We start from the raw sequence: 13,818 nt of genomic DNA, 5'->3' as shown, positions 1-13,818 counted from the left end.
CTGGACCAGACTAGTGGGCCCACATAGTCTAGCATCCTGTTCTCACCATGACCAACTAGATGCCCGTGAGACTCCCTCAAGCAGGAACCCAGCACAAAAGCCCTCACCTAGTATTCAGAAGCATTACTGCCTCTGAACATGGAGGCAAAGCATAGCCATTGCTAGTCTCCTCCTCCTCCTCCATCTCCTCCATGAATTTGTCCAATCCTCTTTCAAAGCTATCTAATCTGGTGGCCATCACTGCCTCCTATGGGAGGGAGTTACGTAGTTTAACTATGTGTTATTCATCTCCTGAGGGCATCCTACTTGTTCTTTATGTGGACCCCACCTCCCATTCAATCCCCTCCATCTGTGCAGAGTTTCTATGATAGTATTCCAAAGAGAGAACTGGTGAGGCGATTACCAAACAATGCCCAAACCTTTAAATGAATGAATAAATCTCTATTTGCGTCAGCCATTGGCCATAGCAATAAAACAACAATACGATATACAAAGAATAGAAATAAAAAGTCAGTTATATAAAATACATTTTAGGGCTTTGAATCAATAGTCAAATAGTGGATCTTATTCTGATTGCCCCAGCTAAAAACCTTGCAACCTTTGCTGTCACCTGCTCATCTTGATCTGCCAAGAGAAAGGACACTGTGGCAGTGGTTGGGTGACCCGGAATGGACAATTAAAGAGGTGTGATAACTTCATTCATCAAGTCTTTATAAAGAGTGCAAGCCAGAACAACATGTGCCACTGATTCAGTACTGCCATCTCCACAGGAACACAAGCGTTTGTCGTGTGGAATCTGTTGGAATCGTCCCTCAAGTACAGCCAAGGGCAATATATTCAATCTTGCGAGAGTAAAAGCGCATCTATATTTTAGAATTGATAGGTTATGCAGATAGTGTGCCAGAGAGTTGAAATGGGAAGGTAGAAAATAGTCATACCATGGGCAAAATTTCCTTATTGTGGCCAAGTTGTTCTGACGCTCGATATCATTTACGCGCTGACAAATTAAACTGTTTGCTTTACTAAAACCCAAAGTGAGTAGCTGTTGTAGTGATAAACCAAAAGAGTGAAGTTTTTGATAGACAATTTTAGTTCAGGCGCTCTTGTGATAATCTTGTAAATATTAGACTGGGAGGATTTGAGTTTAGGCAAAGCCAATAGTTAAGTGTTCTACACCAGATCTGTAATTCTACCGAGGGAAGATTAGCAAACCTATAAAACTGTTTGGCTGCCAGTTCATTTCTGGGTACAAAGTACTCACTCCAGTGTTCAAAGTTCTAAAAGATCCAGGCCCATATTTTCTGAGAGACCGCCTCCTTTACTTACAGAACCTCCTGGGGGCCCTTTCATCTTCCATTAGGAAGAACTTTCTGATAGTAATAGCAGTTTGAAGGTGGAACAGACTCCCTCAGGAGGTTGTGGACTCTCCTTCATTGGAGGCTTTTAGGCAAAGTTTGGATGGTCATCTATAATGGATGCTTTAGCTGAAATCCTTGCAAGGGGTTGGACTAGATGACTTGAGGCCCCTTCCAGCTCTTCAGTTCTCTAATTCTGTGCTTCTTGGTAGTTCCACCTCCTTCAGAAGTTTGGGGTAGTAGTGGCATCCTGGGTGAGGGCCTTCTTTGAGGCAGCCCCTAAATTGAGGAATTCCTTCCGCACAGAGGTGGGTCTAGCTTTTTTGCTATACAGCTTTCAGCAAAGACACACCTCTTTACCCTGGCTTTTGACACCCAAGATGTGTGTTTTCAGGACCCACCCTGTTTCTGTGAATGTGATGTGTTTTAACTGTTCTCAATTCTGAATTTTAAATTATAGCCAGTCCTGGGACCTGCTGGTGAAAGGGTGTGTGATATAAAGTTGTTGTTGTTGATTAATTGGCATCACACTGCCCTTAACAAACCCAACTTCCGTCTGAGAGGGACCACATCCTGCCAAACAGCAGAGCTGGCCCTGAATCAGGGATGTGAGGTCCATTAAGACACATTTGAGATGTGTGTTTTCGGGACCCACTCTGTTCCTCTATATTGTAATCTCTTTCAACTGTTCTCAATCCTGAATTTTAAATTATTGTAACCTGCCCTAGGACCTGCTGGGAAAGGGAGGGGGGCAGTAAATGTAATAACAATAGTAGTAAAAATACAATCTCCTTCCTCAGCTCAGATGTTGACTTCCAGCAAGAAGAAGAAGGAGGTCCGTTACCGCAGCGTCATCTCTGACATCTTTGACGGCTCCATCCTCAGCCTGGTCCAGTGCCTCACCTGTGACCGAGTGCGTTCCCTTACTGCTGCTGATCCAGGGAAAATGGCAAGAGGCCCACACTTTCCAAATCCCCTCCTCCTCCTCTGGTGGGGGGGTGGGGGAGCCTTTGGTTTGAACATCTATGCCAAGTCAGATCATTGGCCCCTTTTAGCAAAGCAGGGCCTGCTCCAGGAGTGGGGAGGCTCAGGCCCAGGGGCCCAGTGTGCCCCCCACCTGTCTACCTAGCCCTCAAGACTCACCTCAGGCCGCACATCCTTAGGCCATTCCTCCTCTCATTAGCCTCCTTGAGTTCTTTTGCATGTTTGAGAGAAAGAGAGAGATGTGTGTAGAAATCACTGACTTTTTCTGATGTGGCCTGCTCCACAAGGCAGAACCATGAAATCCCCTTTTCTCCCAGAGGTTCCTTCAATATGTTAGCCTGGTTGTGTTTTGAAGGCTCTCCTTCAACTCCTTTTATACAGCCCCGACCACCTGACCACATAAGGAGGAGATGGATCGCAGCTAATCGGTCCAGCTCACATTCTGATCTCCAGCTAAAAGACCATGGGCAGTGGCTTCTGTCCCTTTACTTGCTTTTGCATCTGGCCCTGCCCACTGCTGGCATGTGGCCCTCGGAAGGTCGCCCATGAGAATATATAGCCCCCGTGCTGAAAAAGGCTCCCCACTCCTAGGGTGGATCTAAACACAGGAAAAAACCCGCTATAAATAAGTCAGAAATTAGATAGTTATAACAAAAGAAATCCCTATGGAAAACCGCATTTTAAAATTTCCTGCTCTCTGGTGTCATCTGGTGTTGCACATTTATAACACATTCAGATTGCTGTTTCTTTACTAATGTAGCTGAGTCCCTAGTCTGCTCATTTGTGTATTCTCCAGAACCCCTGGAAATGTCCCAGTCTTGCTATCCACAATCTTTTAGGAATCACACGTGGGAAGAGAGCTTTCCCACCCATTCCCTGCTTGCTGTCCTTCCAGAGGCATCTGGTTGGCTACTGTTAGAATGGAATGCTGGAATAGATGAGCTGTTGGTCTGATCTAGCAAAGCTCAAGTTTTCTCCCTTCACTGTCAATGTCTGTATGCCTCTGAATACCAGTTGCTTGGAATTGCAGGTGGGGAGAGCTCTGCTGTTGTGCTTAGATCCTGTTTGTAGGCTTTGCATTGGGGCACCTGGTTGGCCCCTGTGAGAACAGGATGCTGGACTAGGTGGGCTATTGGTCTGATCCAGCAGGGCTCTTCCGATGCTGTTCTGTTTAAGGTTTTTAGCGAAGCCTGCAAACAGAACACGAGCCCAACCACACCTCCAAACTTCCAGTTACACCAGCAGCTGGTTTTCAGGAGGTCACTGCCTCTGAGATAGTGGCCACCAGCCACTGACATCCTCCGTTTTCCTCCTGTGGTGCCTCCAGGTGTCCACCACTGTGGAGACATTCCAGGACTTGTCGCTTCCCATCCCTGGGAAGGAGGACTTGGCCAAGCTGCACTCTGCCATTTACCAGAATGTGCCAGCCAAGACAGGAGCCTGTGGGGATAACTATGCTGCCTCGCAGGGCTGGATCGCCTTCATCATGGAGTATATCCGGAGGTGAGCAGGCTGCATAAGCACCTTTTCAGGTATTGGAGTGGTGGGAGGGACAAAGTTCAGCCAGGTGCGTTCAAGATGAAAATGAGGGGAAAGCATGTCTCATTTATTTCATAAAATTTATACCCTGCTTGATTGTAAAACAACAACAACCCTCAAAGCAGTTTACCAAAGATAAAACATAAAACTGTGAAAAATTTTCAATCCAGACCAGGAATGGCTGTAGCTGTTGAACCAGCTGCAGTTGGTATAAGGCACTTCTAGTCACTGAGGCTACCTGAGCCTCCAGTGACAGAGCTGGATCCAGAACATCTCCAAACTGCAAACTTGCTTGTTCGAGGGGCGTGCAACTCCATCCAGGGTAGGCAGCTGACCAATTTCTTGAAATGGGAGCTACTTACCTAAAGTGCCTCTGTCTTGCCAGAATTCAAGCTCAGCTTGTTGTTCCTCGTCCATTCCACCACTGTGTTCAGGAAATGGGACCACACATCCCCTCCTGATTCAGATCTTATGGAGAATGAGAGTTGAGTGTTGTCAGCACACTGATGGCACCTCACCCCTAAACTCCTGAGAACCGCTTGCAACAGCTTCATGTAGATATTAAATAGCACAGGAGATAAGATAGTCCACTACAACACTCCATAACACAGCCAGGGGCTGAAATACACTCTCCCAATGCTGCTTTCTGGACTCAATCCTGAAGGTAGGATTGGAATCACTGTAATACAGTGCCCCCAATTCCCATTCCCAGAGCTGGTCCAGGAGAATACAGTGGTTGATGGTGTCAAAAGTCAATGAAAGATCAAGAAGCAGGAGCAAAGTCATACTCCCCCTGTCCTGCTCTTTACAAAGGTCATCCATTCAGGGCAACCAAGATCACCTCAGTTCTGACTGCCAGGCCTGAATAATCCACATTGAAATGGATCTAAATAATCTGTGTCCTTCCAAAATGCCTGGGGTGAAGCCAGATGCAAAATGCTTGCTTGGGGGCAGAGCCAAATGCCGACAGCACCCCCATGAACCACACACTGGAATGTCCTGCAGGTAACGAGAGCAAATCTGTATCTGACTTCCTGGATGTAGGGACATAGGAAGCTGCCTTGGGCAGGGTCCAAACCATCAGTTCCCCCAGTTCACTGTTGGTAACGTTGAGTGGCAGCAGCACTCCAGGGTTTTCTGGCAGGGACTTTTCTCAGCCCTACCTCCAGGTGCCAGGGATCCTTCTGCATGCAAAGTGTTTGCTTTGCTACTGAGCTTTGGCCCATTCCATGATAGAACTGGCTAGAGGAGCCAGTAATGGTAATGCCCATGTTTTACAAGTGAAGAGTGTAAAGGCTGAGAGAGAAGCAAATAGTATGAGGCTCACCACTATAGAGACATGTAATAGTATAATGTTCTATATATTATTATTATAATAATATATACTATTTTATTTGTTGAGCGTTTTGGAGTCAATAACTCCCTGTGAGTCAGCCCTGAGTAATACCCTCCTTGCTCCTCCTACAGGTTTGTGGTGTCCTGCATCCCCAGCTGGTTTTGGGGCCCGGTGGTCACCCTGGAGGACTGTCTTGCTGCCTTCTTTGCTGCAGATGAGCTGAAAGGTGTGTTGGCCAGGAAGGAGGCCAAGATGTTTGTTTCTTTTTATTAAATGTCTTGCCATTTGCCCCTAAGACTGTTAACAACTGCAAAACAAGAAAAAGTATAAAAGCCATCAAAGGCAGTTCCACGTATTAAAAAAAGAAAGAAAAACAGTTCTGTATATAAGAGTGCAAATGCAGCTCCCATATAGACTGAATGCAGATTCTACTTAAAAGGTATGTGAAATTGTTTAAAATAGCCATCAGAATTTAAAACCACAACTCCCATCAGCCTCGGCCAGCATGGCCAGCAGCCAGGGATTAGGGGAGTAGTTGTCCAACTTCATTTGGAGGGCACGGCATTTGGCTGTCCCTGAGGAGGGCAATACTGGGCTAGATGGGCCAGTAGTCTTCCTATCTTCATATCTGAAAGGCTGTAGATCAGTGGTAGAGTATCTGCTTTGCATGCAGAAGGGTCCCTGGTGATGGGAGTTGGTAAGAGGATATATTAATTATAGTTAATCCTCTACTGACAGACCCACATATGTGGGTTAATGAACAAAGGAAAAAACGGCTGGTGCTTGTTTTTAAAACACAGGGCCAGCAAACAAGAGTATTAAATCCAATCATTAGGCAGATTAATGAAGCATAGGAATAGGCTATTAAACCTTCTTTCCTTCTATTCAGCTGCATGTAACAGCTGACCCCCATTTACCCCCTTTTCAGTGAAACAGACAATGGACTGCAAAGGAAGTTTTAAAAGCCTTACTAGGCCTCCGACATGCATCTTTCCTTATACAAGAACAATAAAATAATTCAGCTAATGATATTCTTTGTGTTATAGGAATTCTAAAGTCTCATATATATAAATCATATGTTCATAAATCTACAAGGCAAACCACATGTCTGAAATAGTACAGGAGAGCAATCCTGAAGCCATTTTGACTCTTCCAGTGACCTCAGATATTCTCTGCAATGAGGAAGGAAATGGGAAAAACCTCATTGTCTCTTTGTTCACAAATCCTGTCTTAAGAGTGTATTTGTGCATGAATAGGGTGAGCCTGTGACCTGGATTCAGGAACTAGGTATTTAGCATCTCAATAGGAATGGCCGGGCTTCCTAGGTAACGCAATCAAGTGACCATTATCAGTATCCTGCCAGACAGGATTTCAGTGGTAGACCGCCCAAGGGATGTATTTCTGCTGTAGACTGCTGCCTCCTGTGATGTATGTATAATGTTTTGGGGGATGGTCTTGAGCTACAGGGTGGGCAATTTCAAGAGTCTATATAAGGGCTTACTCACATCCTATGTGTGGTGAGTGGGGACCCTGTTGCAACCGTTTAATAAAGATCAGGCTTACTAGGTGCTTTGCTTCTCAGTATTCTCTGGTTGGCCTCTGTTATTTTCTTCTACCGATAGAGAACCTATTTAAGGACTCTATACAGGCTCTTGGATACCCCATAAAGGAATAGAATCGTTAGGTTTGAGTGCAAATCTCCCACACCTGGTTCATTACAACTCTGGAACCCTGGAGGGCTGTTGCTAGTCAGTGTAGATAATACTCAGTTAGATGGACCAATGGCCAGAGTCAGCATAAGGCAGCTTCCTATACAGTGGTACCCAGAGGTCCGTTCTTAACCTGAAACTGTTCTTAACCTGAGGTACCACTTTAGCTAATGGGTCCTCCCGCTGCTGCCACACAATTTCTGTTCTCATGCTGAAGCAAAGTTCTTAACCCGAGGTACTATTTCTGGGTTAGCGGAGTCTGTAACCTGAAGCGTCTGTAACCCGAGGTACCACTGTATTCATATCTGCTTCCTTGCTCTGTGCAACAGATTGGATAAAGTGCTTCCCTCCACCCTCTTTCATTTTTCTTTCTGTAGGTGACAACATGTACAGTTGTGAACGATGTAAAAAGTAAGTCCCTGGCTCCTTTTTTTAGTGTTTTGAATACCACCCTACTCTGACTTTTATTTTATTTGTTTATTAAATTCCTGTACTGCCCTTGATACGAAGATCACAAGGTGGTTCAAACCTAAAAATACAAACTCAGAACACAAAATACGTAAAAAAGCAAAAACAAAAACCAACCAATAACACACACCCCTCCCATAAAAGGGCCATAGACTGTTAATCAGCCAAAGGCCTGGTTACAGTGGGTTGGTTTATGTGGGGAGAGGTGGTCCTTGTTGGGATTTGCAGTTTAATAAATATTCCAGATGGCCAATCCACTCTTCATTTCCCCCCCTTTTTCTTTCCCAGGTTGCGGAATGGAGTCAAGTACTGCAAAGTTCTCCGGCTCCCTGAGGTAAGCAGACAAAGCCATGTTGGTTTATATCCTGAGACAGCGACCTCTTCATTCTGCGCAGTGAGCAAATTGGAGATGAAAGGCATTCTGATGTGGCCCTTATTTTTCACTTTTGAAAAGAGAGAATAGTCCTTTATTCACTTCGTCATCCAGCATAGTTTACATAAAGTGAGTTATAGTTAATTGGTTGAGTGCACACACATTGAATGCAGAAGGTCCTGGTTTTTAATAAAGGGAATCGTGTTAACATTCTATGACTTTTTAAATTTATCTATGGGAGGAGATTTATTGGTTTGTTTTTGCTTTTGTTTTGTTTTGTTATTATGCATGTTGTATTCTTGTTTTGTATTTTTCCGTTGTGAACCACCCTGGTATCTTCGGATGAAGGGCGGTGTGCAACTTTAATAAATAATCATAATAATATAGCTGGAGAATATTATTTGGAGGTATTAAGCCTCTGAATGCTAGTAGCTGAGAACCACAGGTGGGGAAATTGCTGTTGCATTTGGGTCCTGCTTGTGTGTTTCCCATTGGGGCATCTGGCTGGCCACTGTTCAAGTTCAGTTCGATTTATTGTGTTTAGCGAGCAGCCATTACACACATAAAAATAATAATAACAAGAATACTGCTAATAATAGTGGTTTACATTTCTTCTCCCTGACCTTTACAGGCTAAATCATTTCCCATTCCCTCTTTAAGTTTTATTACACAAATTTGTAAAGCCTTTTGGCAATAAATTTGGATGTTCTAAAGGATATATACCTCTCTACATCAGACAACAAAAAGCAGGTCTTTTTGTTGTCTGATGTGGGTTAAACCACAGAGCCTAGGACTTACCGATCAGAAGGTAGGCAGTTCGAATCCCTGTGACTGGGTGAGCTCCCGTTGTTCGGTCCCTGCTCCTGCCAACCTAGCAGTTCGAAAGCACATCAAAGTGCAAATAGATAAATAGGTACCGCTCCAGCGGGAAGGTAAACGGCGTTTCCATGTGCTGCTCTGGTTCGCCAGAAGCGGCTTAGTCGTGATGGCCACATGACCCGGAAGCTGTACACCGGCTCCCTTGGCCAGTAAAGCGAGATGAGCGCCGCAACCCCAGAGTCGGCCACAACTGGACCTAATGGTCAGGGGTCCCTTTACCTTTACCTTTAAGTCTACCAGATATCTTTGCAAGGATAGATACAATGGGGAAAAAGCATACAGTCTGTTGGATTGACAGATCTTGATCTCAGAAGTTTGTGATACCATCTCAGTGTCTCTCAGCCAGGGGTCAGCAAACTTTTTCAGCAGGGGGCTGGTCCACTGTCCCTCAGACCTTGTGGGGGGCCGAACTATATTTTGGAAAAAAAATATGAATGAATTCCTATGCCCCACAAATAACCCAGAGATGCATTTTAAATAAAAGCACACATTCTACTCATGTAAAAACATGCTGATTCCCGGACCATCCGTGGGCTGGATTTAGAAGGCGATTGGGCCGGATCTGGCCTCTGGGCCTTACAGTGGTGCCTCGCAAGACGAAAAGAATCCGTTCCGCGAGTCTCTTCGTCTTGCGGTTTTTTCGTCTTGCGAAGCAAGCCCATTAGCGGCTTAGCGGATTAGCGCTATTAGCGGCTTAGCGGATCAGCTGATAAGCTGCTTAGCGGCTTAGTGGATCAGCTGATAAGCGGCTTAGCGGCTTAGCAGATCAGCTGTTAAGCGGCTTAGCGGATCAGCTGATAAGCGGCTTAGCAATCAGCTGTTAAGCGGCTTAGCGGATCAGCTGATAAGCGGCTTAGCGATCAGCTGTTATGCGGCTTAGCGGCTTAGCGGATCAGCTGTTAAGCGGCTTAGCGGATCAGCTGATAAGCGGCTTAGCGATCAGCTGATAAGTGGCTTAGCGGCTTGGGAAAGGGGGGGGGACCCTGCAGGAACTCGCAAGACATTTTCGTCTTGCAAAGCAAGCCCATAGGAAATTCGTTTTGCGAAGCACCTCCAAAACGGAAAACCCTTTCATCTAGCGGGTTTTCCGTCTTGCGAGGCATTCGTCTTGCAGGGCACCACTGTAGTTTGCCTACCCATGCTCTAAGCCTTTGAAGTATTAATTCTTTAGCTATCTCAAAACCCTGTGCCACAAAAAGGGAGGCAGAGAGTCCCAACCTCATGGCAGCAGATTGCACTTCATGTTTCCATGAGTTTGGGGTGTTGGCAACTATGAGAACAGGATGCTGAATTAGATGGCAGAGAGACTTCTTGATGGTGGCTCCTGCCCTGTGGAGCTCCCTCCCATCAGATGTCAAAGAAATAAACAACTATCAGACTTTTAGAAGACATCTGAAGGCAGCCCTGTTTAGGGAAGCTTTTAATATTTGATGAATCATTGTATTTTAGAATCCTGCTGGAGGCCACCCAGGATGGCTGGGGAAACCCAGCCAGATGGACGGGGTAATAATAATAATAATAATAATAATAATAATAATAATAATAGACCACTGGCCTGATCCAGCAGGACTGTTTTTATCTTCTTAGGCTTTTTACCCCAGGGTTTTAGTTTATGGTGGCTTTATGATGCCATGCACACACAGCCCTGGCTGAATGTATCTTAGGATAAGCCCAGTTGATTGTTTTACCTATGAGGGCAGTCTGGAGGGGTTTGAACTTGCCCATCCGCAAGTCCCTTTCTGAGCTCTGATGCCTTTTCTCCTAGATCTTGTGCATTCACCTGAAGCGTTTCCGACATGAGGTCATGTACTCCTTCAAAATCAACAGTCACGTCTCTTTCCCTTTGGAGGGGCTGGACCTCCGGCCTTTCCTGGCCAAGGAGAGCATTTCACAGATCACCACCTATGACCTCCTCTCTGTGATTTGCCACCATGGCACAGCTGGCAGTGAGTTGTCTGTCCCTCCTCCTATTCTTCTTTGCCTGGAGGGAGCTTGCAGCCTGGAATGACTTATGTGTTGTGTGTGATGAGCACTTCTCGTAAATAAAGATTAGCCAGATAATTATGGAGTTAAACTGTGGAACTTGCTCCTTCAGAAGATAGTAATGGCCACCAACTTGGATGGTTTTAAAAGAGGACTAGACAAATTAATGGAGGATGGGGGCTATCAATGGCTGCTAGCCAATATGGCTTTGAGGCAGCAGTGCTTCTGAAAGCCAGTTGCTGGAAACTACAGTAGAGAAGAAGGCTCTTGGGCTCTGGTTCTGCTTGCACGTTTCCTATTGGGGGATCTGTTTGGCCACTGGGAGAACAGGTTGCTGGACTAGATGGGTGATTGGTTTGATCTATCAGGGCTCTTATGTTATTAAAAGTGACTGTGAGTTAATCTCCCTTTCTTCCCCCCCCCCCAAAAATAATATTTATAAATTGAAAATGTGAAAATGAGCCATTTCAATTAGTACAAAACAATTTACAAAACATAAAGCCAGGTCAAGGATCACTACAAATAAATCACCTCCTATTGCATAATCAGCTGGAAGAACTGAGCAGGCAGATAAATAAAGCCTTAACTTGTTGACAGTTTCAAATTCATAAGCATCTTCCTAGCAGGTTCCAGGCTACCCTTCTCCCAAACCAAAAGTTATGACTGTAACCATAAATGAAAATTTGCTGCAGGTGTGGGGCAGCTGTTTCCATTGACTCTTGTATCCTCAATAAAACAATGCTATGTAGCTACAGACTTAGCCTGTATGCTTTTGATCCCTGGCCATTCCCCCCTTTTCGTGAGGTTTTCTAGTAAAGCAACGTGCCACAATTTTTTTTTGGGGGGGGGGGGCAAATATTTTCTATTTCATTTTATAATGTATATAAAGCAAAGAGAACAGTTATAACAACTCACTATTCCATCATGCAACCTCCAGATAAAAACCAGGCAAACCAAAGGCCTCCACTGCCTGGCAGACTTCTACCAAAATAACAAACTCATATTGACACAAGAAATGCAAGACAAATACCCTGGCTAATCACCAGTACATGCCTTCTTAAACAATCCATAGACTCAGCAGCCACTAGGCCCTTGTCTACCTTTGAAAACCTTCTCTGGACAGCAGAAGAACACAGCAAGGGGATGGTATCCACAATATACAAAATACTGCTCCAAAATCCCACAACCCCCCTTGATGCAATCAAAGAACAATGGGAGCACAACAACGAAATTAACCCCACCCAATGGACTAGAATGTGGTCTAAACCTCCCTTTGAATCCATCTCAGCCAGAAGAAAAGAACTCACTCTGAAACTTACTTACAGGTAGTACCTAACACCATGATACACCCAGGAACCTCGACCAAAATGCTGGAGAGGCTGTGCTTCTACAGGCACATACAGTGGTACCTCTGGATACGAACGGGATCTGTTCCAGAGCCCCGTTTGCATATTGAAGTAAACGTAAGACATGACTGCGCGTGCGCGGGTCACATTTCGCCACTTCTGCGCATGCGCATGACGTCATTTTACTTCTGGTTCGCCACGGAGTGCAACCCGAAAATATTAATCCCAAAGCTACTTCAACTCGAGGTATGACTGTACCTCCACATGTGGTGAGAATGCCCCAAAATCCAACCCTTTGGGACGGCAGTCATACAAGAAATATGCAAAATAACAGAACAGGTATTAGAAGTCACCCCAGAACTGGCCCTACTGAACTTTTTCCAAGATAATAATGTCCACTCACATTATAAAAAGCTTATCACCCACCTACTCTCAGCAGCCAGAAGCATCATAGCCGGACAGTGGAGAGAATTGTCAGGAGTGAACATGGACCACTGATATCAAATCGTATGGGAAATAGCCTTACTAGAAAAGCTAACCAACAGACTGAAACTGACATGATCACATACACAGCCCAACAAGACAACAAGAACCCACTGACAGCATACAAATAGATATGACTTACTTGACTCAACAATCCCTCCTCCCCCACTCACAAATGCAAACAAACTTCACTGCAGCCAACTACAGACGACCAACCACACCCTGGGCCCTCCTAATCCCTCTTACTACCAAGGAAATGTAATAAGTGAATAGAAGGAGAATCTACCCAGTTGATGCTGACACAAAACCCCACACGTACACTATAGAAAAGAATACAAGGTTCACCACCCCACCTCTCCTCTCTCCTCCTCTTCCCTGACCTTATACAGTATACAACACAAATGTCTCATATCAGATGTAACCTATCTGTAGAAAAGACTTTACAACCTGAAAAAGAGACAATGCAAGTATTTTTGTAAATCAAGAAAATCTTTAATAAGAATTATTTTTTTAAAAAACAGATGATAGTTAAAAGATGAAAAACAAAACTAAAATAGGGACACACGGGTTAAAATAACAAAGTTCAAGTTATGAAACAAAAAACTGAGAATAAAAGTTGTCTCCACCTAAAGAATATTACCATTATCTGATTATCAAGTATAGTTCCAGATTTGCCAGGCTTTTTCTGAAGGTTGTCTTGAAAATGCTTTTGTTGTATATGAATGCTAAATTATCTGAATGCTAAATTATCTGAAAAGTGTCTGGAGGTTCTAGCCCTTGTTGAAATCTCAAATTGTGCAAAAAAAAATTCTATTACAGTTATATTCTAATCTAGAGTAAGTGGTGCATCTTACATCCAATGTAAGATTTGGTGCTGTTTTCACATGCCATGATTTTTTGATACCAATATTCAAGGTCATTCACTTGGGACTCTTTCCAATCTTGCTTTCTTAAAAGGTGGGCACTACATTGCGTATTGCCAGAATGTAATCAATGGCCAATGGTACGAATTTGATGATCAGTACGTCACGGAGGTCCACGAAACAGTTGTACAGAATGCAGAGGCCTATGTTTTGTTCTACAGGTAAGATGTTCGAAAGTAATTGGCCCTTGCTGGGGAAACTAGCATTTTTAGAAATGTCTGAAGAGCTTGATGAGAGAGTGTTTCCCTGGGAGGAAGATTCAAATTTATTTAATTCTAGTCCTTAGACACTTACAAAACAAAGTTTAACAGTGCATAAGTAGAACAAGGTAGCAGAAATAGGAATTAACTTGGATCCAAGTGAACTGCAATGGAAACCAACTTAGAAGTTTGAATTTCCTTGGTGAATTCCACTTTCCCCTTAAAGTGGAGTGGCGAAGA

The 13,818-nt window shown here is 44.3% G+C and overlaps 1 protein-coding gene across 5 annotated transcripts in view; it reads left to right on the top strand.

Annotated features, from left to right (window-relative positions):
- Positions 1-13,818, top strand: part of USP20 (ubiquitin specific peptidase 20) — a 37,887-nt gene that overhangs the window by 12,360 nt on the left and 11,709 nt on the right. For 4 of the 5 annotated variants that reach the window (XM_028714390.2, XM_028714391.2, XM_077922668.1 and 1 more), the window contains exons 12-18: positions 2,156-2,304; positions 3,667-3,842; positions 5,346-5,440; positions 7,301-7,334; positions 7,680-7,725; positions 10,409-10,589; positions 13,413-13,539. In XM_028714390.2, coding sequence (XP_028570223.2) covers positions 2,156-2,304; positions 3,667-3,842; positions 5,346-5,440; positions 7,301-7,334; positions 7,680-7,725; positions 10,409-10,589; positions 13,413-13,539 — 808 coding nt within the window. The remainder of the gene's footprint in view (positions 1-2,155; positions 2,305-3,666; positions 3,843-5,345; positions 5,441-7,300; positions 7,335-7,679; positions 7,726-10,408; positions 10,590-13,412; positions 13,540-13,818) is intronic. The other variant, XM_028714393.2, reaches the window with a different exon arrangement.

The sequence above is a fragment of the Podarcis muralis genome, chromosome Z, assembly GCF_964188315.1.
Source record: "Podarcis muralis chromosome Z, rPodMur119.hap1.1, whole genome shotgun sequence".
Taxonomy (NCBI): Eukaryota; Metazoa; Chordata; class Lepidosauria; order Squamata; family Lacertidae; genus Podarcis; species Podarcis muralis.
Note: the sequence above shows the minus strand (reverse complement) of the source record. Positions and strands in the feature narration are given on the sequence as shown.